Genomic DNA, 22,909 nt, shown 5'->3' with positions numbered 1-22,909 from the left:
GATGGTGCCCTTTTCGTTGTCTGCATTCGTCTGGCAGGTACCATTCATACTCTTGTTATGCCGATATCGCATTTCAAACATTCATGTCAAACGTCAAAATACAATCTCCGATTCTGAGATAAAAAGTTGGCAATCATTTTATCTCATGATTAAGATCGCAGGCCATGAGGTAGGGAGGTGGAGGGAGTTCCTGTCATTTTGAGCTTTTCTTCTTTCGAGACTTGAAGTGAAATTCCTTCCCCAGACTGCCCTCTCCCCTCTTTCACCCCCAGGTCCAAAGCTAATCCTCAACCCCCAAGTCTTTGGACCTAAGTGAGTGTTGTGGCTTCCCTGATCCCTCCACTTGCAAGTGTTACGTGTACACAGTAGAATAACTGGGAATGTAAGGGATAGAGTATAGTATATTTTGTCACAGTTGTTCACATTTCCACAAAATAATAGATAAAAAAATAGATTTACAAATAGAAATAAAATAAGATTAATCGATGAAATAACTATATGTATGTATTGTAATTGTCATGTAATATACTGCTTCATGTCAAATTATTACTTAGTAATTTAAATTCTACTTCATTGGAATAATGATTGAGAAAGAGACATGTTTTTGAGTGGAGATAAGTCTCCACTCATAAAGGAATGGTGCAGGACTCTGGTCCATAGAGGTGCCACTAAAATCCTTAAGGTAATGACTACATAAAACTTAGTCAGGACCTTAAATGGATTTCTGTAATAGTCAACTGATTAATTATTAATGCATACCTCCCTTATAAGGGGGGAGAAAAGCCTTTGGTATATGTATGTACATATCAAATAGTACAGTATATTACATTAAGGTAAATATAATGCCAGAATGGAAACTTCTTTTCTAGGTTTTTAAATACTAACTCATGATAAAAAAAAAAAAAAAAAAAAAAATGTCCAATATAGACTCTAAGGTAGAAAAAAAAACTGGTTGTTGGCCCAAGAAATTTTATTTTATTTCTATGTGTACAAAAAATAATTTTTACACATACCCAATATATCTTATACACTTATAATATCTTGAATTATTCCTTCTTAGAACAATTGTTTTCATGCACTTCCATGCAGTAAACTGCTTTTTGGTTAAAAAAAAATCCTACTCTTTGTGCAAATCTTTAAATGTTATGAACAGTGTATAAATCTCCAAAATATACAATGTGTATAATATGCTTATAAATACATTTCAGAAAATATTACAAATTACAAAGGGTATCACTCCATAAAATGCACAAATTATATAATGTCAATTAATCTGAATATGAACAAAACTGAAATATTGTTTCTCACAAAACAATTAGCATTCTGTCAAAAACAAATACTGTATCTAGACAGACCTGAATTTAAACTACTGATATGAATAAAAATATATTTACTAAACTGCAGCATACAGGATGGTGGATGAGGCTAAATATAGGATAATATGACAATACCCTTTATCATGTATACCACAATCTGGTAAGTATCATCTATCAGATCACTGTGAATACACAAGATCTGATGTTTGCGACTGCAGAGTTCAATGTTACTGATAATAGATACCCCATATGACTGATTCCTGAGAACTACAGTAACTGATGGAGATGACTATAAAATCAAGGTTGAAAGTTTAGGTGATGTGAGGAGGATAGGTGATTTGGATGGCTATGTTGGTGTGGACAGGGGTTGATTGTGCAGTCAGTTTGCAAGGTAGTTGGGATGCTAAGTAAAATTATAATTAACCAAATGTTCTTTGTGATTTGTTGAGTGTACAGCAGCAATAAATTGGTTTGTTTTTCTGTCAATGATAAAAATGCTACCATTTACCTTTCTTGGTTGCTGGTGTTTATGCAAAGCTGAAGGCAAAATAAATTTCATGGGAATCATTTTGTGTGTCTTTAAGTAAAGGTAGCAGTAAAAGGCGTCTTTCAGTCAATCCATTGCCCCAAGTCTCCCTTGCTGGATACCCATATCTCCCAGGTGACAACCAGTGGATTGGCACACAAGTCAAATAATCAAAACAATTGTAATGGATGTTACTACCATCAAGAAAAATGTTAACAATAACCCTGAGAATGATATGGAAAAATTTATGTCAGTGGAAGCAATGAAAGGAATGTGTGAAGCAGTAATTGTAGGAGTGAGAGCTATGTGATGAACACAAGAGAGAGAGGTCATATGGAGGCAGTGGAAATGAGGTGTTTCAGGGCTAAGGAGTATGGAATTATGAAATATAACAGAAGCAATGCACAAGTGACTAAGCTAGAGAGGAATGTATAGACGGCCTGTTCCATTAGAAGGGTGCCTCAGCAATGAACAAGCTAAAGTTCTAGGAAAATGACAAGGTATAATCTTCACATGGTTTAAACACAAGTGAAAATGGATAAGTGATTAGAGTAAGAAAAGAGATGAGGAAATAAAAGATTAGATGACGATATTACGAGTATTAATAATATTGCATTCTCCTCTCAGCTTCTGGTAGCCTTTCTCTTTTTCCTTTTCATTAAATTCATTCACCTTCACCACTTCTCATGTCCAGCGATTTCACATTTGAACATTTCCTTCACATCCACATCATCTAATTGTCTATTATTGCACACATTTTCTTTCTCTAAAAAATAAATCTCCATGAAAACTTTCATTCATTATTTCAGCCTTAACCAATAGTTTTGGTTTATCTTTGCATTTATCATTGATAGATTTTTCAAAATTCTTTTTTGCCTCTATTTGGGTTCATATGTAATCATCTCTAACTTGTTTGTCTTCTTCCCTAGTTTTATTGGTTCCTCTCTTCCACTGCTTATCCCATGCCCTGTCTCTGGCTTCTTGAGCTACCTCACAATCTTAATTAAATCAGTCATTTTTATAACTTTCCTTCTCACTAATTCTTGGCACATGTCCTTTCATACCCAGGTGAGTTAGCTTTTTCCTTTCTAACATCTAAAAATATATCAGTCAATCAGTCTGTTGCTACTGGTCTTTCTTGCAGAAGACCTGCTGCCTCCAGGAAACTGGCAACACCGTCTGGGCAGGGACCATCAGCCACTTGAAGAAGAGATATTGTGATGTTGTCTGAGGATTGTTAGTGTGGGGCATAGTGGTATGAGGTGTTGTGTGTCATCTGTGTGGAAAATGTATTAAAAATATATTATGCCAGGAATTATCATTACTGCATGTTTCCCATTCCTCCCAATTGACCTATATTGTAATTTTGTTCAGTAGTATTTTTTAGAAAGGAAAATGTGACTGACAACATCTCCTAGTAATCAACTTCCACTCACCAAAGCTGTTACTCTACCATGTAACTAAAGAAAATTAATTTAGACATATCAGTCACTATAAGAGCAAAGCCCTCAAGTCAAGCAAAATTGTTACACTTTAAAACAAAGTTGTAAAACCAAATATGACACCTGGTTTCCTTCCCATGCATTTTCATCTTTGAAAAGGAATCCAACACAGGGTTTTATGTACGTGTTCTTAAACACAAGGGTAATACAAAAAGAGAGATTCTATGTATTAGATTCAATGCAACATGGCCAAAAAAAAAAAAAAAAAATTTACCAAGTGTGAAACAGCTAAGAAATATATTTATTTAGAAACAACAAAGTACTTAATGAAACTGATGCCTCAATCTTACTGACTGTGGTCTTTGGGCCTGCCCATAAACCTTGCTGGGAAGAAATCTTTGACTAATGTCTATATTATATTAGTCCAAAGCTTCTCCCCACAGATATTTGTGAGAGGGCCCAAGGACTGTTGTCAGCCACTATGGAGCTGTGAGTTTTCCATTTTGTGAAACCCCAACCAACAATTAATTATTTCTACATACATGCATACATAAAAAGAATCTACGTATGTTCATTATAGACTTGGTTCTGTTTATTACATTATTTATTCTATTCTCCTGAGAGTAAACCCCTGAGGTGAAGTGGTTGAATACCACCCACCAATTATGTGTAGCGGAAGTAGAATTGTATTTTTTTTTTTTCTTAATTACTTATCCTATGAACTTGTCTGTCAATGTCCTTCAAGTGTTTAACATTGTGACGTTATGGGTTGGAACAAGTGGACTTGGGTTGGGACCTCTTTTCTTATTTTATCTTATTTATTTTTTCTCATGAAGAGTCAAGGAGAAGTATACTTTCGCTTGGTCACCCCCTATTATAAGGAAGGAGGATTGAGGTTTTAGTAGATCCAGAAAAATACATGTCAAGTACAATAAACCTGCTTACTAGAACTACTTACTAACTACTAACTTTCAATCCACAACTGTCAAGTCTCTAGTATATGAGTCCCTTTGGAAGAAACATATGAACTTTGGTAGAAACCTAAGGTCAGCAGAGTTTTCTGGTATGAGCACATTCTCTGAACATGTATGAATAGTGGATGACAAAACAAATAATCAAATGAAATTTTGAAAAAATTCATCATCATCCTAAAATAATTTACTAAAGCCCTGTAATTTCTTCTCCCATCACAGTCCTTTTGTCTTGGATTTCCTGCTGCTACAAGCAACCAATCCCTAACTTGGACAAATTAACAGCTGATTATAAACACCTTTCTAAAACAGTTTGTTGCAAACCTTTTTAATCCTTTCCCCAGGTCTTCTGCACAGGTCTTCCGCAAGAGACCAGGGGCACCAGATTAATTGGAACACAATCAAGTATCTAAAATTTGCAGTGTCCAGTCTTAAACGAGCACGGAATAAGAAAAATATCAGTGACAAATTAAGAAATGACTGACTTTTTGATTGCCATAAGCATGGTAACTATTGTACACCTAAAATTTATTTCCACCTCGATCTAGACTTGATCTTGTATCAAATCAGAAAAACATCTGTAACAAACTACAAACTACATTAAATTTAATGATTTTCTAAACAATGGTAGTATTATAACTATAATATGATGCCAATATCACAGTCTGTAGCAACCAATGCCATGGTTGCTATCAAGGGTGGAGACAAAACTGATATTCCTAACTGGATTCCTCCAGATCAGAAGCTATTTTGAGGTAACAGTGCTTCACTCCATGTATCAAGTTACTCCCAATTACCTATGTAAAGCCTGACACTGGTACCCTGATGAAAAAATGTAATGACTGTCATAACATTATGAAAAAATGTATGCATATAGAATGTACAATCCCCAACCAGTCTATGGGGCTGGTTGGGGAAACTATCAAGGGGGACTTTGGTAAAAGCCATTTGTAATCTATTTCTAGATTGCATCTATCACAAGTCTTTCCCTGAGCACAACATCAAGCAGTGACTTGCACAGGAGATGCAGGTAAGGAGCTGTCAAGTGATTCTGCATGAGAGGTTCTTCTGTCGATGGAGGATCTTGCATAGGACTCCTTGACAAAAAGGAGGGGGATCATACTAAGACTACTGCTCCCTATCAATGCATATACAACCCATTCATATCCTGCAAAACAATGAGGAATCAATCAAATTATGCAAAAATAATATAAATTTTAGAAACTATATGTCTATGGTAATGAAAACCTGTTAAAATAATTCAATCTTGTCAACTTTGTGATTCCTTCAAAAGCATCTCAGAATGTCAAATATAGCAAAGGTCTCCTTGCTACCCACTCAGATCCCCCCAATCCCTTATTTCCAGCTAGAGGTGCTGTCCCAAGAGCCTGACAACACTCAGTCTCAGGACTGGGCCCAACATCTCTGTCAACGTCACTATATTTACTCCACCTTTTAACATATAGAGCAGCGTTTCTCAACCTTTTACCCCTGCAGAACCTAATAAATTGCATGTCTCAAGGAACCCTTGCACAAGAAAAAACACCTATACCATATCTTTCTCATTTTATTTTCATCGTAGTAGTAGGTTAGATAGGATGATGTCTATACTACATTATTACAATAACCTTTTGCGGAACCTTAGGGTTCCACAGAACCCTGGTTGAGAAATGCTGATATAGAGAATTGACAACCAGCATCCACTCCTGTCCTCCTACTTTTGGTGGGTGACATAGAAACAGTCCAAAGTTTCTTCCTAGAGATACCTTTGGAAGGGTCCAAGGACTGTGGCCAGCCAGTGTGGGGCTACAGTTTTCAAATCAGTGAAACTTGAGGGAACACCTATCATTACTATGATCATACATATCAACGTCTATTCCTTCATCTTAAGAGGTAAAAAATTTATATGATTCACAATGAGAAAACAAATGAGTCAAGATATTATTTGGAGTCACATCAGGAAGGTCAAAGAGAATATATTACATTAAGACAAATAAGTCTAGATCATTAAAACACATGGAAATCATAATGAAATGTCACTTTTCTTTGTACAAGTCTTAAGTCCAACAGATATAAACAGACTGACTTACCAATATTTGGTATGAAGAAGAGAAAGTAAAAAATAATGCCAACTAGGTTATTGGCTGCACTAAGGAATCCTCCCACTACAATCTCTGGGCATGGATAGGCAAGCTCCACAGCCAATTCAATAAAAAGTGGGACGCAGCCATAGGCGAATCCCATTCCCAATGCAACAGATGCATAAACTTGCCCTGCCGAGATAAAAATTATAATGATATTATTTAATCAATCACAGGCCCTTTCCCCCTTATAAGAGTAGAAGCCAAGTCAAAGCACACATCCACTACATACATAATAAGACCCACAACCTTCCCATTATGCCAGGAAAATTATATGGGAGAGGAAAATGATAAGATATGCAAGTAGCACTGAAAGTGATAAAAGCTGTGAAGGCAATAGTTAAATGGTTGTTATGTAGAATAGCTGGAAATGTGTCTATGGGAAGGAAGTGTACTGATGGACTGGAGAGGTGCAAGTATAGTTCCACAATATTAGGGGAAGGGGGAAATGCATAAATGTAGTAGTTTTAAAAGGATCAGTCTGTTGAGTGTGGTCAGTCAGGCTTATGGGCACGTGTTCACTGAGAGGATTAGGAGGGGAATGGATTAAGTAATTTGAGAAGAGCAGTGGGTTCTGAAGAGGAAGAGGTCAAATAGATCAAGTGCTTGCAGCGAGACAAATGTGGCAAAACATAAGGATGTTTTTAGGCTTTCATGGACTTGGAGAAGGTATATGACGGGTAATAAAGAAGTGTTGTTGAGTATATTGTGGATGTCTGGGATAGGTCTGTTGAATGTGGTAAAACAAGAGTGAGGAAAATGGAAGCAGATAGAGAGAACTTGAGAGGAAGCCAAAGAATGAGGTGGATGGCAGGGGTAAAAGGAGCCTTGGATACACGAGGAATGTCTGGAGCAGGGTCGATGAGAGTGCAAAAGGTAGAAGTAAATGGATGACAGGATGATGTGGCCCAAACAGATGCCCTAATCTGCTCTGCATTTTTTTTTTTTATTGGACGAAGATAAGGGTTGTCATATAAAGATGCAATGGGAGGGGGGAACTAGCTCTAGTTGTGAGGCACTGGGGTGAAAGAGCTACATCTCTTTGGAGTGCTTTAGATTCAAGCAGTGTTGCAGGGAACAAGAATAACATTTCATACATGAGATGTTGAGACAGGAGAGGTCTTCAATAGGTTTTAATGTGAATGAAGTGGGTGTATGTTTTGACTCAGTCACTCCCCTTACAAGGAGAAGAGGCCCTTTAGTATTACAAAGGATTACAAAGGCGAAGCATGCCGACAGGAGACCTTTTGATCCATATCTAGGTCGGATGCAAAAAAAAAAAAAAAAAAAAAAAAAAAAAAAAAAAATATTAATAATAAAATAATAATAAATAAAAACTATGATAATGTAAATAACAAATAAAATACATAAATAAATGCATAGGTATAGTTAAATAATAAACAAACAGGTAAATCCTGACACATGCTCTAATACATACATACATATACCAAGGCTTTTTCCCCCTTACAAGGGGGGTGACATTAAGGGAGAGCGACTGGAGGAAGTGGATAGTTTTAGATACTTGGGTGCAAGTGTAGCAGGAAAAGGTGGAGTGAAGGTGGAGGTAGAATGTAGATTGAGAGAAGCGAGTAAATGCCTTGGTGGTTTAAAGAGTGTAATGAGGAATAGACATTTGGGAATGGATGCGAAGAGGAGACTGTATGAAGGAGTGATTGTGCCAACAGCACTGTATGGGGCAGAAACGTGGAACATAAGAGAAGAAGAGAGAAGGAGTTTGAATGTGTTTGAGATGAGGTGTCTGAGAAGTATGGTGGGGGTTACTAGGCTGGATAGAGTGAGAAATGAGGAGGTGAGGAGGAGAACAGGGGTGAAAAAGGAGCTGGGAGATAGGGTTGATGAAAGAATATTAGGATGGTTTGGACACATGGAAAGAATGAGTGAAGAAAGACTAGTAAAAGAGGTATGGAAGGCAGATGTGGAGGGAGTGAACATGAGGGGACGTCCTAGGATGAGGTGGATGGATGGGGTGAAGGGGGCTTTGGGGAAGAGGGGAATGTCTGTTGAGGAAGGAAGGGAGAGGACGGAAGACAGAGGTGAGTGGAGAATGGTTGTATATGGATGATGTTGTGACTGCATGAGGAGGAATGGGCGGGGGGGTGGGGGGGTGGGGTAGTATGTGTGAGTAAATTTTGACGCAGCCCGAAGGGATTTCTCCCCGTCCTCGCCTTATATGCAAAGGGGGACGGAGAGGGGGGGTTGCCGATTAAATGAAGCGGCCTTGCTGTGGATGTACTGTGTCTTGTGACACTGCTTCTGACCCAGGGCGGTGGGCAGGGTGCAGGGATGACCCGTCATCCAGGAGGTGTTCAGATGAGAGGGAGGGTGGGAGGGGTGTGGAGTGTATTTAGGGATGAAATGGGTGGGAGTGTTTTTATGCCTTTCCCTTTTTGGCTACCTCCCTTGGAAGGGGGAAAAAGCCTTGGTATATGTATGTACAAGGGGGGTAGCCAAAAAGAAAAAGGCACAAAATCAATCCCACCCATTTCACCCCTGAATACACTCCACAACCCTCCACCCTCCCTCTTATCTTAGCACCTCCTGAATGACGGGTCATCCCTGCACCTTGTCCACTGCCCTGGGTCAGAAGCAGTGCCACAAGACACAGCACATCCACAAACAGGTAAATAGTAAATAATAATAAATTGACATATAACTAATAATAAATGAAAATCAGACAGACAAATGATAACAAAACAAAAACAAATAATATAAGATAAATTATAATCATTACAGCATCTTACTTAGGTATTTATCTAAATGATTCTTAAAGCTTCGAAATGAACTACATTGCACTACCTGTGCAGGAAGTTTATTCCATTCATTATGTTTATATATGTTTATCATTATCATTGTGCATGTTTACCCTGGTCACTTACACTTATAAAATGCAATTGTCTGGCAACTAAGAAGGTAGAACCAGTAGTAGGATGCTGATGCTCCTGTTAAAAGGATCAAAAGTGTCAACCTAATGTGACCATAGACATAGTCCGTGAATCTTGCCGATATAAGAGCACCGACAGCAGACACAAGGATTCCAATGACACCTATCCACATGGCTTCATCCTGGCAAATACATCAAGGAGAAAACTTATAGAACAGAGAGGTGGAATGGTAATATAATAGCTACCTCAAGTTTGACTGGAAACCTTTAGCCCTACCATGATTGGCAACAGTTCTTGGACCCTGCCACAGACATGCATACATATATATATATATATATATATATATATATATATATATATATTTATATATATATACATATACACCTATATATATATATATATATATATATTTATATATATATATATATATATATATATATATATATATATATATATATATATATATATATATACACATATATCAAAAGTATCTGGTCAGACTATGTCTTATTGGTAAGAAATTTTTTATATTCCTTCACACTATTACTAATGCACATTTGGGACAAATTTATCATTTTTCATGCTGTAACTTCTGAAATAGAGCCTTCCCTACCTGAAGTCATTCATGCAATATTACCATAGCAAACTGGTTTACACAAGAAATTAAACAAACCTCATGAATTCCAAAATTTTGTAAGGAGAAGTCAAGAACTGAAGTCCAAGCACCAGGAACGCCTGAACTGGCACTGTACGAGAGAGTCAGCAACCACAACTTGCCACTCCTTGATAGAGGAACAACAGAAATAGGGTAATAATGTGCAGGGGGTCCTAAGTTATGATGTAGTTCCATTCCTATGCAATGGCATAGACCGATTTTCACTGTAGGTCAGAACCAGCCTTAGTAAGAACCTTCCATGGTGATTGATTTTTTTCTTTTCTTTTCAGTGCAGTCGTTAGAAAAATTTATTTTATGCTTGAGGGGCATAATGAAGGACAAACAAGCCTCCTCCCCCCCCAAAAAAAAGAGAAAGCTAATGATAGTTAATTAGTAATCCAAAATTCCACTTCCTTCCTCAGTCTACCACCACATGAAGACATATTCCTCTTCTTCATTTACCAACTAGTTCTACATATGATGTATATGAAAAAAGAAAGAAAAAGAAAGAAAAAAAAAAGTAAAAGCATCACCAAAGGGATGTACAGGGACAAACACTGCCAGTTTCGTAACCATGAAACAGCAGAAGTCAAGACCGTCATAAACCGAGGACTCCCTGTAATTCATTTCATCTGTTGCCTTGTGTTTCACTGACTGAAAACCCACAGCCCCACAGCAGCTGGTAACAGTCCTTGGGGTCTTCCCTGAAATCTCTCTGGAAAGAAACTTTGGACTGCATATGTTTGTGAACATGAGGGGGTGACCAAGGATGAGATGGATGGATGGGGTAAAAGGGACATTAGGAAAGAGGGGAATGTCAGTTAAGGAAGGGAGAAGACAGAAGATAGGGGTGAGTGTAGAATGGTTGTGTATGGATGATGCTGTGATGCATGGAAAAGAGTAGGTGGGGGGTGAGGAAGTATGTGTGAATGATATCTGATGCAGCCCAAAGGGATTTCTCCCCATCTTCTCTTTTCCTACATGAGGGGATGGAGAGGAGGTGTTGCCGATGAAATGAAGCGGCCTTGCTGTGGACGTGCTGTGTTTTGCTGCATTGTTTCTGACCTAGGGTAGTGGGTGAGATGCAGGGATGACTTGTCATCCAGTAGGAGCCAAGAAAAGAGGGTGGGAGGAGTGGTGAATGGGAGTGGAGTATGTGGGGATGAAATGGGTGGGAGTGGATTTATGACTTTGACTTTGGCTACTTCTCTTGTAAAGGGGAAAAGCCCTTATTGTATGTATTTACCTAGTTGTATTTTGCGGGAAGGGGAGCTATGCTCGTGTTGTCCCGCCATTGTATCTCTCAGTGTCTAGTTTGCTTTTAACCCATTAAACTCCGATGACAAGATTCTTGTCATCGGAGTTTAATGGGTTAAACTCGTGAATGGTTTTTGCGCTTACTATTTCATTATCCAGTTTGTTCCAAGTGTCTAAAACTCTATGTGGAAAACTGTTTTTCTTCAGTTCTCTTCTATAGCTATGTTTTCTTAATTTCCTTCCATGTCCTCTTGTGTTTCTCTTGTCCCAGTTTAGTAATTCTTCTCTATCAAGTATCTCTGTGCCTTTCATGATTCTGTAGATGGTCAGTAGGTCTCCTCTCTCTCTTCTTTCCTCCAGTGTGTATTTGTGTGTGTATTTACCTAGTTGTATTTTGTGGGAAGGGGAGCTATGCTCGTGATGTCCCGCCATTGTATCTCGCAGTGTCTAGTTTGTTTTTAAACTCATGAATGGTTTTTGCTCATACTATTTCATTATCCAGTTTGTTCCAAGTGTCCAAGACTCTATGTGGAAAACTGTTTTTCTTCAGTTCTCTTCTATAGCTATGTTTTTTTATTTTCTTTCCATGTCCTCTTGTGTTTCTTTTGTCCCAGTTAAGTAAGTTCTCTCTATCAAGTATCTCTGTGCCTTTCATGATTCTGTAGATGGTCAATAGGTCACCTCTCTCTCTTCTTTGCTTCAGTGTCGGTAACTCCAGTTTAGCCAATCTCTCCTCGTATGATAGGTTTGCAAGGGCAGGTCCCATTTTTGTAGCTGCTCTTTGGATTCTTTCTATTTTCTTTATATTCTTTTTGGTACTGGGGGACCACAATGTCGCTGCATACTCTAATCTAGGCCTTATCAATGTAACCAATATTTTTTTTATCATGTCTTCGTCCAAGTATGTAAATGCCACTTTTATTGATCTTAGCAAGTTGTAAGTCTCCCCGACAATTTTGTTAATCTGTATATCATAGGACAAGTCGTTCGTGATAATTACACCCAAATCTTTTTCGGATCCTACTTTCTTTACTTCCTTGGTTCCAATTGTATATTTTCCTGATATTCTGTTTTTGTTCCATACCCTATTTAGGTCTTCTTGCAGTGCTTCACAGTCCTCATCAGTTTCTACTTTCCTTAACAGTTTGGCATCATCAACAAAGAAGCTCATGTAGCAGTTCACGTCCTCGTCCATGTCATTCATATAGATAGCAAACATTATTGGTGCCAGTACAGATCCTTGCGGTACTCCACTGATCACCTCTTTCCAATCTGAATATTTTTCTCTGAGCACTACTCTCATCTTTCTACCAGTCAGAAAGTCCTCCATCCATTTTAGTAGGTTTCCTTGTATTCCTCCTATGTGTTCCAGTTTTTTTTAGTAATTTTCTGTGTGGTACTTTGTCAAAGGCTTTTTGCAAGTCTAGGAATGCACAATCAGCCCATCCATTTCTTTCTTGCACTATGTCTATTAGTCTTGAGTAAAAGCATATTAAGTTTGTGGTGCATGATCTTCCTTGTCTGAACCCGAATTGTCTTGGGTTTAATATGTTGTTGTCTTCCAGATGTTTTACCTATCTATTCTTGATTATTTTCTCACAAATTTTGGCTGTAGTGCTTGTTAGTGATACTGGCCTATAGTTGGTGGGTTCTTCCTTGTTTCCTCCTTTATATATTGGTACAATGTTAGCATTTTTCCAGTCCTTGGGTATCTTTCCTTCTTTGAGTGAGCTGTTTATTAAGATGTGTATTTTGTCTGTTAGTTCTTCTTTGCACTCCTTTAGAATCCAATTTGCAATACCATCCGGGCCATGTGATTTTCTGACGTCCAGTCTTGACAGATGTTCTGATATTTCTTTTAGTGATGTTGTAAACTCACTCATGTGGGGAGATTGCTTGTTATTATCTATGTCCCAATTTTGTATTTTCTCTCTGGTGAAGACAGATTTAAAGTGATTGTTCATGACTTCGGCCATCTCTAAATCTTCTGTGTATTCTATATTTCCTTGGCATAGTTTCACCATTTCCTGTTTGGTTTTAAGTTTACCATTCACATACCGATAGAACAGCTTCGGTTGATCTTTGCATTTGTCTATAATGTCCTTCTCATGGTTCCTTTTTTCCTCTCTTCTCACATTAACATACTCATTTCTACAGTTTATATAAATTTGCCATTTGCTTTGTTTTTTGTCTTTTCTCCACTTTTTCCAAGCTTTGTCCCTTCTGTCTTTTGCCTCACTGCATCTTTTGTTGAACCAACATTTAATGTACTCACTCTCTCGCTTTTGTCTTGGTACATGCCTGTTTACCCCTTCATTGTAATTATCCATCAATATATTCCATTTCTCTTCCACTGTTGTCTCTTCCCTATAAAATTTTTCCCAGTTTGCATTCCGGAAGAATGTCTTTAGTTTTGCAAAGTCTGTTTTGTTGTACATCAATCTTCCTTTCCTATGCTTTTCGTTCCTCTCCATGTCTATTTCTTCCTTTAGTACAGTTTCGATGAGTACATGGTCACTCTTTCCAATTGGTGTCTCGTACTGGACTTTATCCACTATTTCAGGTTCTGTTGTAAATATTAGATCTAGTTTTGATGGCTCTTCATTGTTTCTGTACCTTGTGTTTTCACGGACCCATTGTGTCATTGTGTACTCCATGGTCATGTCTAGCAGTACATTGCCCCACGAGTCATCTCCTCCTTGCACTGTCATGCTGTCCCAACAAATTTCTTTGCAATTGAAGTCCCCCATAATCACCAGATTACCCTTACCCATTAGTATCTCATTTAGTGATTTTCTTGTATCTTCTAGCATTTTTGTATGTTCGTTTTCTTTCCAAGCATTCGTTTTTGGAGGCACATAGGTCACCACAAACTTTCTGCTTTTCATATTCTTGCCTTCGACTTTTATCATGATCAGTTCAACATTACCTTTGCCCTCTGCAATTTTTGTCACCTTTAGGTCTTTCTTGGCCAAGAACATGATTCCCCCTCCCTGTTTCTTGTCCCTGTTTTTTATCCAGTAATTGTATAGACCTTGTCCAATAACGATGGATGGTATTTCACCTCTTAGTTTAGTCTCTACAATTCCCATTATGTCTGGTTTTGCTTCTAACAGATAATCATTGAGTTCGTTCAGTCCTGAAATTAGTCCGTCAATGTTGGTATAGGCCACTTTTAATTTTCTTCCTTCTCCCTGGTTTCTTCTGTCCTTGGTTTTTTCGTTTTGATGTGCCATTGTCTTAATCTCAAGTCTATTACTCTCCACTGGAATTCTTTGCATTCTGTCTCCGTTCTCATCAAGTTTTTTTCCTTAGCTTCTTCTCTTAGTGCCCTTTCTTTTTCTAATTCCTCAGTACTCATTTCTCTTTTTATCCATATCTTATTGTACTTTTCACTCTTTGCCAAGTTGCCTACTTTTTCAAATATGTCTTCTATTACCATTTGTGACCTTAGTTTTATCTTTAGAGGTCGATTCCTATCCTTAGTATAGCGACCGATTCTATAAGTCTCTTCCAGGTCTATGCCTGAATCTCTGTCTCCCCCCCTGAATTTCATTTAGGATTTCTACTGCTGTCTCTTTTTCTTCTTTTTCCCTCATGTACCTCGCCAATCCTTGTTTTTCCTTTAGTCCATATACCATAATACATTTTTTCCTATCTACTGTATCCCTGACCCAATTTGCTTTTTCGTTAATCACTTGTATGCCTGTGTCTTTTGCATTATCCTGCATTTGCTGCTTGACTATTTCTTTGAAAGCAATTTCCTTATTTTCAATGTTTTCCTTCCACTTCTTAATTTCCTGGATACTATCCCCACCTAGGTTCTCTTCGATCTTTTGTGTCAATTCTTGTAATTTATTGTTCACCTCCTGCTTTAGATTTTCGCTATTGTTATTATCATTAGTTTTCTTCTTTTCATTATCATTCTTCAGTTCATTTATATCCCTTTTCATTTCTTTAATCTCGTTTGTAAGATCCAAGTTGGTTTTTCTTAGGTCCGAAATTTCGTGGTTCGCCTGAGCTAAGCAATCTATTAAACCAATAACCTCTTTTCTTAAGTCCATAATTTCATTCTCCCACCGAATCCTATTTTTGCTCATATCTCTCTCTATCTCTAATAATCTACTTAAGTTCTTTCTTTCATACTTACTAAATCCTGGGAAATCATTATCATTATAACACGTGTTGGAGTAGTGTTTGTTTACATCGCGGTTCAATAGACTGACGCCAGATGGCTCTGATTCTTGACTGGCTTTCGAGTCGTTGTTTTCATTCATTTTCGCTAAATCCGAGTTAATACAATTGACTAGCACTGCAGAGATATCCTTTCGGGTACTCATTCACTCCACCCCTACAATACAAACCAGGTTTCCTTTTTCGTCGTAAATCCTCTTCTTCTTGGTCACGCGACGACGACGATGACGGAGATGTTTACGGCGTGTGTGTATTTACCACAGAAAGGCACTGTGGGAGGTTATGCAGATTTATGGGATAGGAGGAAAGCTTTTGGGAGCTGTCAAGAGTTTTTATGAGAGTAGTAGAGCTTGTGTCAGGATTAGAAATGGAGAGAGTGAGTGGTTTGAAGTAAAGGTGGGACTTCGTCAAGGATGCGTTATGTCGCCCTGGCTGTTCAACTTATACATGGATGGGGTGGTGCGAGAGGTGAATGCTAGGGTAGTGGGTCAGGGATTGGAGATGGTTAAAGAAAATGGAGAAAAGTGGGAGGTGAGCCAGCTGTTGTTTGCAGACGACACTGCGCTTGTGGCAGGGTCGGAGGAGGGATTGAGGAAGCTGGTGGCAGAGTTTGGGAGAGTATGTGATAGAAGAAAGCTAAAGATAAATGTGGGTAAAAGTAAGGTGATGAGATGTACAAGGGGTGAAAGTGGCAGTAGACTGGAAGTGAACATTAAGGGAGAGCGACTGGAGGAAGTGGATAGTTTTAGATACTTGGGTGCAAGTGTAGCAGGAAAAGGTGGAGTGAAGGTGGAGGTAGAATGTAGATTGAGAGAAGCGAGTAAATGCCTTGGTGGATTAAAGAGTGTAATGAGGAATAGACATTTGGGAATGGATGCGAAGAGGAGACTGTATGAAGGAGTGATTGTGCCAACAGCACTGTATGGGGCAGAAACGTGGAACATAAGAGAAGAGAGAAGGAGTTTGAATGTGTTTGAGATGAGGTGTCTGAGAAGTATGGTGGGGGTTACTAGGCTGGATAGAGTGAGAAATGAGGAGGTGAGGAGGAGAACAGGGGTGAAAAAGGAGCTGGGAGATAGGATTGATGAAAGAATATTAGGATGGTTTGGACACATGGAAAAAATGAGTGAAGAAAGACTAGTAAAAGAGGTATGGAAGGCAGATGTGGAGGGAGTGAACATGAGGGGACGTCCTAGGATGAGGTGGATGGATGGGGTGAAGGGGGCTTTGGGGAAGAGGGGAATGTCTGTTGAGGAAGGAAGGGAGAGGACGGAAGACAGAGGTGAGTGGACAATGGTTGTATATGGATGATGTTGTGATTGCATGAGGAGGAATGGGCGGGGGGGGTGGGGGGGGGGTAGTATGTGTGAGTAAATTTTGACGCAGCCCGAAGGGATTTCTCCCCGTCCTCTCCTTATATGCAAGGGGGGACGGAGAGGGGGGGTCGCCGATTAAATGAAGCGGCCTTGCTGTGGATGTGCTGTGTCTTGCGACACTGCTTCTGACCCAGGGCAGTGGGCAGGGTGCAGGGATGACCCGTCATCCAGGAGGTGCTCAGATGAGAGGGAGGGTGGGAGGGGTGTGGAGTGTATTTAGGGATGAAATGGGTGGGAGTGTTTTTATGCCTTTCCCTTTTTGGCTACCTCCCTTGGAAGGGGGAAAAAGCCTTGGTATATGTATATATGTATGTATGTGTATTTGCCTAGTTGTAATATACGGGAGGGGAGCTATGCTCGTGGTAGCAATATCTTTACACCTATAACCCTCCTTATAGAGGGTTATGATTGTAACAACTGTGTCTCTTTCCAGCTCTTTACCACTTCCCATTACGGAGATATCAAGGCACAAAAACAGAGACCACCGCAAAAAAAAGACTACTCTCCGTGAGAGATGTTTAGAATCTGACTCCATGTGACATCGAGTGCGCCTAAACAGAGTTGCCAAATAGTGTGTATTGTCTCGGCTAAATACGGGTACAAACGCTAGCATTGAAAAATAGCGAAAAGTTTGGGTGGAAAGTTGTATTTTTTGCATGTTTTGAGTTTAGGGGAAAGTTGGGGCGCCTATAATTTTGCGCCCAAACTTTTCGCGGCTACTGTATATATATATATATCATTAAAAGTGATGGCTAGTTTTGCATTAATTATTTTCTTATAGGTATTTTCCATACAGCCAAGTCATAAATTTCCTTTCTAAGGAATACAAATCCATAAGGTATATGGTAAATACCTATAAGAAAATAATTAATGCAAAACTAGCTATCACTTTTAATGATATATGCATTAGAGAAAAACTCCTGCCAAAATATACTTATAAATATATATATACACATACACACACACAAAGGGCTTTCTCCCCTTTATAAGGAAGGTAGCCAAGTCAAGAGGGACTTACCCACTTCCACTTCCTCTTTTTCACCGCCTCCACAATATCTTTCACTCTAGCCTGCTCTCTCACCCAACTTGCTCTCTTTTGGTCTCTCTGCATTATTCCTATCATTGATCTCTCCATTCTCCTCTGTGCAGCCCTTAGCTTTGTTTACATTGTTTTCGTTAGTTTCCAAGTCTCACACCTGTAGATCATTGTTAGCAGAATGCATTGATTGTAAACTTTACGTTTCAAACATAAAGGTAGAGAGCCTCTCAGGATTTTATTATACTTACCAAACACTTTCCAACCAATTGTAACACGTCTTTTTATTTCATGATCTTTTCATGATCTTTTGTCACTTTCACCGCATGGCCTAAATAATTATACTCCTCAACTTCTTCAAGACTCTCACCATCAATTACAATCTCTTTACTTTGAACTTTCGTGTTGAATATTACTTTGGCTTTGGTCTTATTCATTTTTAAACCTACTTTGAGACTGATTGTTTAGATCACTCAGCATCCCTTGCAAATCTTCTGCTCTTTCTCAAATAAGAATAAAGTCATCCGCAAATCTTAGGTGGTTCAAATATTCGCCATTAACCTTCAAACCTTTCTCTTCCCAACTCAACCTTCTGAAAATATCTTCCAAGGAAGCTGTAAATAATCCGGGTGAAATGGTATTGCCTTGCCGTACTCCTTTTTTGATCTTGATCTTTTCTGAATCATTATGTAGTCGAATTATAGCCACTCCCTATTCCCTCCTTCCCTTCTTTGCATCACAGATTAAAAGTACTGGGTCTGACAACCTTGAAAGATTGAAGAGAAAGTGGTGATATAATTAAAATATTCAGGTCACTAAAGGGGATAAATAGCACTGAAAGAGAACTCCAACTTAAAGATGGGAGGGCTTTAACAGGTCATGGAAGCAAATTTAAAAAGACCACATGTCTCAAGGATGTGAAGAAATACAATTTTCCATATAGATGCATATGTGGAATGGCTCAGGTCATATAGCCCAAGCTCAAACAATACACGAGTTCAAATCTAAATGATAATTGGAAATCAAGGATATAGATTAAGTTGGAACTGTACATGAATTTGAGTCTAAGTATGTTAGAAAATTAGAGAATAGAGGACCCAACAAGCATTGCTCTTTTCTTGCAAACTACAATTAGGTAAATACAGCCATTCTCCACTCACTCATTTCCTGCCCTCTCTCTTCCTTACTCAACAGACATTCCCCCCTTGCTCAATGCCCCTTTCACCTCATCCATCCACTTTGTCCTTGGTTGTCCCCTTAACTTCACTCCATCCACCTCTGCCTTCTACACCTCTTTTACTATTCTTTCTTCACTCATTCTTTCCATGTGTCCAAACCATCCCAATGCTCTTTCATCAACCCTATCTACCATCTCCTTTTCCACCTCTGATCTCCTCCTCACCTCCTCATTTCTCACTCTATCCAACCTTGTAATCCCTAATATACTTCTCAGATATTTCATCTCAAACACATCTAAACTTCCCCCTGCCTCTTCCAAATCTCCGCCCAATACAATGTCATTGGCACAATCATCCCTTCATATAACTTTCTCTTTGCTTTTAGTCCCAGGTGCCTATTTCTCATGACATTCTTTAATCCCCTAAGGCTTTGTTTCTTTCAATCTACAAATTACCTCCACCTCTACTTCTCCCTTTCCTGCCACATGCTACCCTAAATACCTAAAACTATCCACTTCCTCCAGCCTCTCTCCTTTAAGACTTACTTCCAACTCTCTGTCATCCTCTCCCCTTGTAAAATTCATCACCTTTTACTCACATTTACCTTCAACTTTCTCCTATCACACACCTTACCAAATAATGTATGTCAGTACTGGAGGCCCTTTATTGGGGAAGAGGGGGTGATCAAATCAAAGGATATATCCACATCTTAAACCAATAAAGACATATTTATCTACCCCTACAATTTCAGCTCATGGAAAAAAAAAACCCTATGGAGAATACTCACTTGGCAATCCCCTTCATACTTGATACAAACTGCAGACGTTCCACTGAAGAGCTAGTAGAGGGTGGTAAAGGAGGTTTTGTTGGGTAATACAACCAAACTGCTACAAAGAGTGCTCCTGCTATAATGGCATCTGGTATAGAAAGAAAGAAATAACAATATAGTTGGAATTCATTTAAGTTGTAAAGTACTGGATTACAAAAAGTACTTTATAAAGAAGAAAAAAGCCTCCCTTAACCTCTTCTATATGATGGCACCTACGTTGGCATCATGAGGTGCGAGTGGGTATACAACGATGCCAGTGTCGGCGTCCTGATTATATTTATTTTCCAGTTGTAGCTGAGTGACCCCCGAATTCTGTAAAATGGCTTGATCACGTTTCCTGTGTTCATTATTACTCAAAGAAAGAGAATGAGTAATACAGCAGTAACTTTATACTTTATAATGTGAGTATTGTGATGCATCAATTGTCATACCTCAGGCATCTGAGGCTGCACGCGAGAATTTGACTCATATTGAAGAAGTTAAAGATATCTCACAGATCCCTTTAATCTATTAGAAAAATGAGTTATAATAGAGAAGCATGTTGACAGATTCTAGTTATATATATGATCAGCAATTCCAAGTCTTCCTCTTTTTTAAGTGATTCTAATGCATTTATTCTTTTATCCATGCTTCACTCAACATATAATAAAACCCTCACTTAATATGCTAAGAGGTACAAGTCTACTCAGAAGAGAAATGAGCTAATATTACCTAGTTTAATTAAATGCATATAACTACATTACATGAGATAAGAATATCAGATTATATTTACGAATAGATACACTGTAAATAAGACAACAGCCACACATACCTAAATACATGAGATGAACTATGTCTTTCTTAATCTCTGCAGGGGTAACATTATTTTTGGGAGCTCGTACCATCAGTGGTTCCAAGTACGACACCACTAAGCCAAGTTGAAAACAACCAACAAGGAAGGCTGTAAGGATTAAAAAAAAAAAATAATAATAATAATAATAATAATAAAAAAATAAAATAAATAAATAAATAAAATATCTATCTATATACCAAGGGCTTTTCCCCTCTTATAATGGAGGTAGCCAACCCACCACAGAATACATACATACATATACCAAAGGCTTTTTCCCCCTCCACGGGGGTTAGCCAAAAAGAAAAAGGCATAGAAACCACTCCCATAAATAGAATAAACATATAAATAAACAAATAATCAAAGACAAAAATAATACACCATAATCAAGATGTCCCTATGCCCAAAGCCTCCATAATGGATCCTTGCCTTTTCAATCTGGAAACATACATTAATGGCTTTATTCTGACTGTTGCCAAATTATTTTCTTCAATTACAGGAGGATTCCCTGGTCCTCCTCTCAACATCCCTCCATCCACTTCTGGTTCCCACACACTTTTTGATAGCTTTTCTTCACTCATACTTTCAATATGTCCAAACCATTTCAACACTCTTTGATCAACCCAATCTAATAATTCTCTTTCTGTCCCCATTCTCTCCTATAAGAAACATATGTTCTGTTTATAGCTTTGGTTGGCTAACTCCCTCATAAGAGGGAAGATACATACATAGGCCTTGACTAGAGTATGCGGCGACATTGTGGTCACCCAGTACCAAAAAGAATATAAAGAAAATAGAAAGAATCCAGAGAGCAGCAACAATAATGGTGCCTGCACTTGCAAACCTATCATATGAGGAGAGATTGGCTAAACTGGAGTTACCAACACTGGAGCAAAGAAGAGAGGTGACCTACAGAATAATGAAAGGCACAGAGATACTCGATAGAGAGGACTTACTAAACTGGGACAAGAGAAACACAAGAGCACATGGAAAGAAAAAACAAAACAAAAAAAAACATAGCTACAGAAGAGAACTGAAGAAAAATAGTTTTCCACATAGAGTAGTGGACACTTGGAACAAACTGGATAATGAAATAGTATGCGAAAAACCATTCACGAGTTTAAAAGTAAACCAGACACTGAGAGATACAAAGGCGGGACACCACGAGCATAGCTCCCCTTCCCGCAAAATACTAGGTAAATACAACTGGGTAAATATATCAAAGGCTTTTTCCCCCTTACATGGGGGGTAGCCAAAAAAGAAAAAGGCATAGAAACCACTCCTACCCATTCCATTTCCTATATATTCCACTGCAAGACTATCACTACAGTAAGAAGGGACCCTAGAATTTTTGTTATGCTGCATTGTTTGGAAAACAAAAGCAGAACCCACATCCTATCTGATCTTACAATGCCCTCTGTGGATTATATTCAGATGCTGTCAAACTATTTCATTTACTTGATCTTCCACAAAGGCCTTCCCTACATACAAACAATGTAACTCACATATCTAATGAAACTTCAATAACTTAGAAGCATGATAAAAAAACTTACCCATGGCTGTGGTTCTCTCATGAGGGGGAAACCATGTTGCTGACAGCATTGGAGGAGATGACATGAGGATGATTCCGGAAATACCAACTAATATAGAACACAGGTGGCACATCCTAAAAAAAAAAAGTAAATAATAATGAATAATAATAATAAATAAAAATAATAATAATAATAAATACATATACCAAAGGCTTTTTCCTCCTTACATCGGGGGTAGCCAAATAGAAAGAGGCATAGAAACCACCCCCACCCATTCCATTTCCTATATATTCCACTCCCCTCCATCCTCCTCCCTCCCTCTCATCTTGGCACCTCCTGGATGATGGGTCATCCCTGCATCCTGTCCACCGCCCTGGGTCAGAAGCAGTGTCGCAAGACACAGCAAATCCACAGCAAGGCTGCTTCATTAAATCGGCGACGCCCACTTTCTGTCCCCTCACGCAGAAAAGGAGAAGACAGGGAGAAATCCCTTTGGGCTGCGTCAAATTATTTCTCATACATACTCCCTCACACCCCATCCCCCACCCACTCCCTCTCATGCATCACAGCATCATCTATACACAACCCTTCTCCATTCACCCCTATCTTCTGTCCTCTCCCATCCTTCCTCTACAGACATTCCTCTCTTTTGTAATGCTCCTTTCACCCCATCCATCCATCTCATCCTAGGACACCCACTCATATTCACTCCTTCCACCTCTGC

At 38.7% G+C, this 22,909-nt stretch overlaps 1 protein-coding gene across 8 annotated transcripts in view; it reads right to left on the bottom strand.

Moving 5' to 3' along the window:
- Positions 1-1,074: 1,074 nt before the first annotated feature.
- The window catches only part of LOC143040609 (solute carrier family 49 member 4-like), a 34,560-nt gene continuing 12,725 nt past the window's right edge, over positions 1,075-22,909 (bottom strand). For all 8 annotated transcript variants that reach the window (XM_076211743.1, XM_076211750.1, XM_076211749.1 and 5 more), the window contains 7 exons: positions 22,207-22,319; positions 20,636-20,764; positions 19,783-19,912; positions 9,973-10,081; positions 9,294-9,480; positions 6,346-6,528; positions 1,075-5,423 (listed from right to left, as the gene is read on the bottom strand). In XM_076211743.1, the coding sequence (XP_076067858.1) occupies positions 5,257-5,423; positions 6,346-6,528; positions 9,294-9,480; positions 9,973-10,081; positions 19,783-19,912; positions 20,636-20,764; positions 22,207-22,319 (1,018 nt within the window). In that variant the 3' untranslated portion in view covers positions 1,075-5,256. The remainder of the gene's footprint in view (positions 5,424-6,345; positions 6,529-9,293; positions 9,481-9,972; positions 10,082-19,782; positions 19,913-20,635; positions 20,765-22,206; positions 22,320-22,909) is intronic.

Source organism: Oratosquilla oratoria, chromosome 29, assembly GCF_046742065.1.
Source record: "Oratosquilla oratoria isolate Oo_2021 chromosome 29, ASM4674206v1, whole genome shotgun sequence".
Classification (NCBI taxonomy): domain Eukaryota; kingdom Metazoa; phylum Arthropoda; class Malacostraca; order Stomatopoda; family Squillidae; genus Oratosquilla; species Oratosquilla oratoria.
This window is presented reverse-complemented; position numbering and strand designations above follow the sequence as displayed.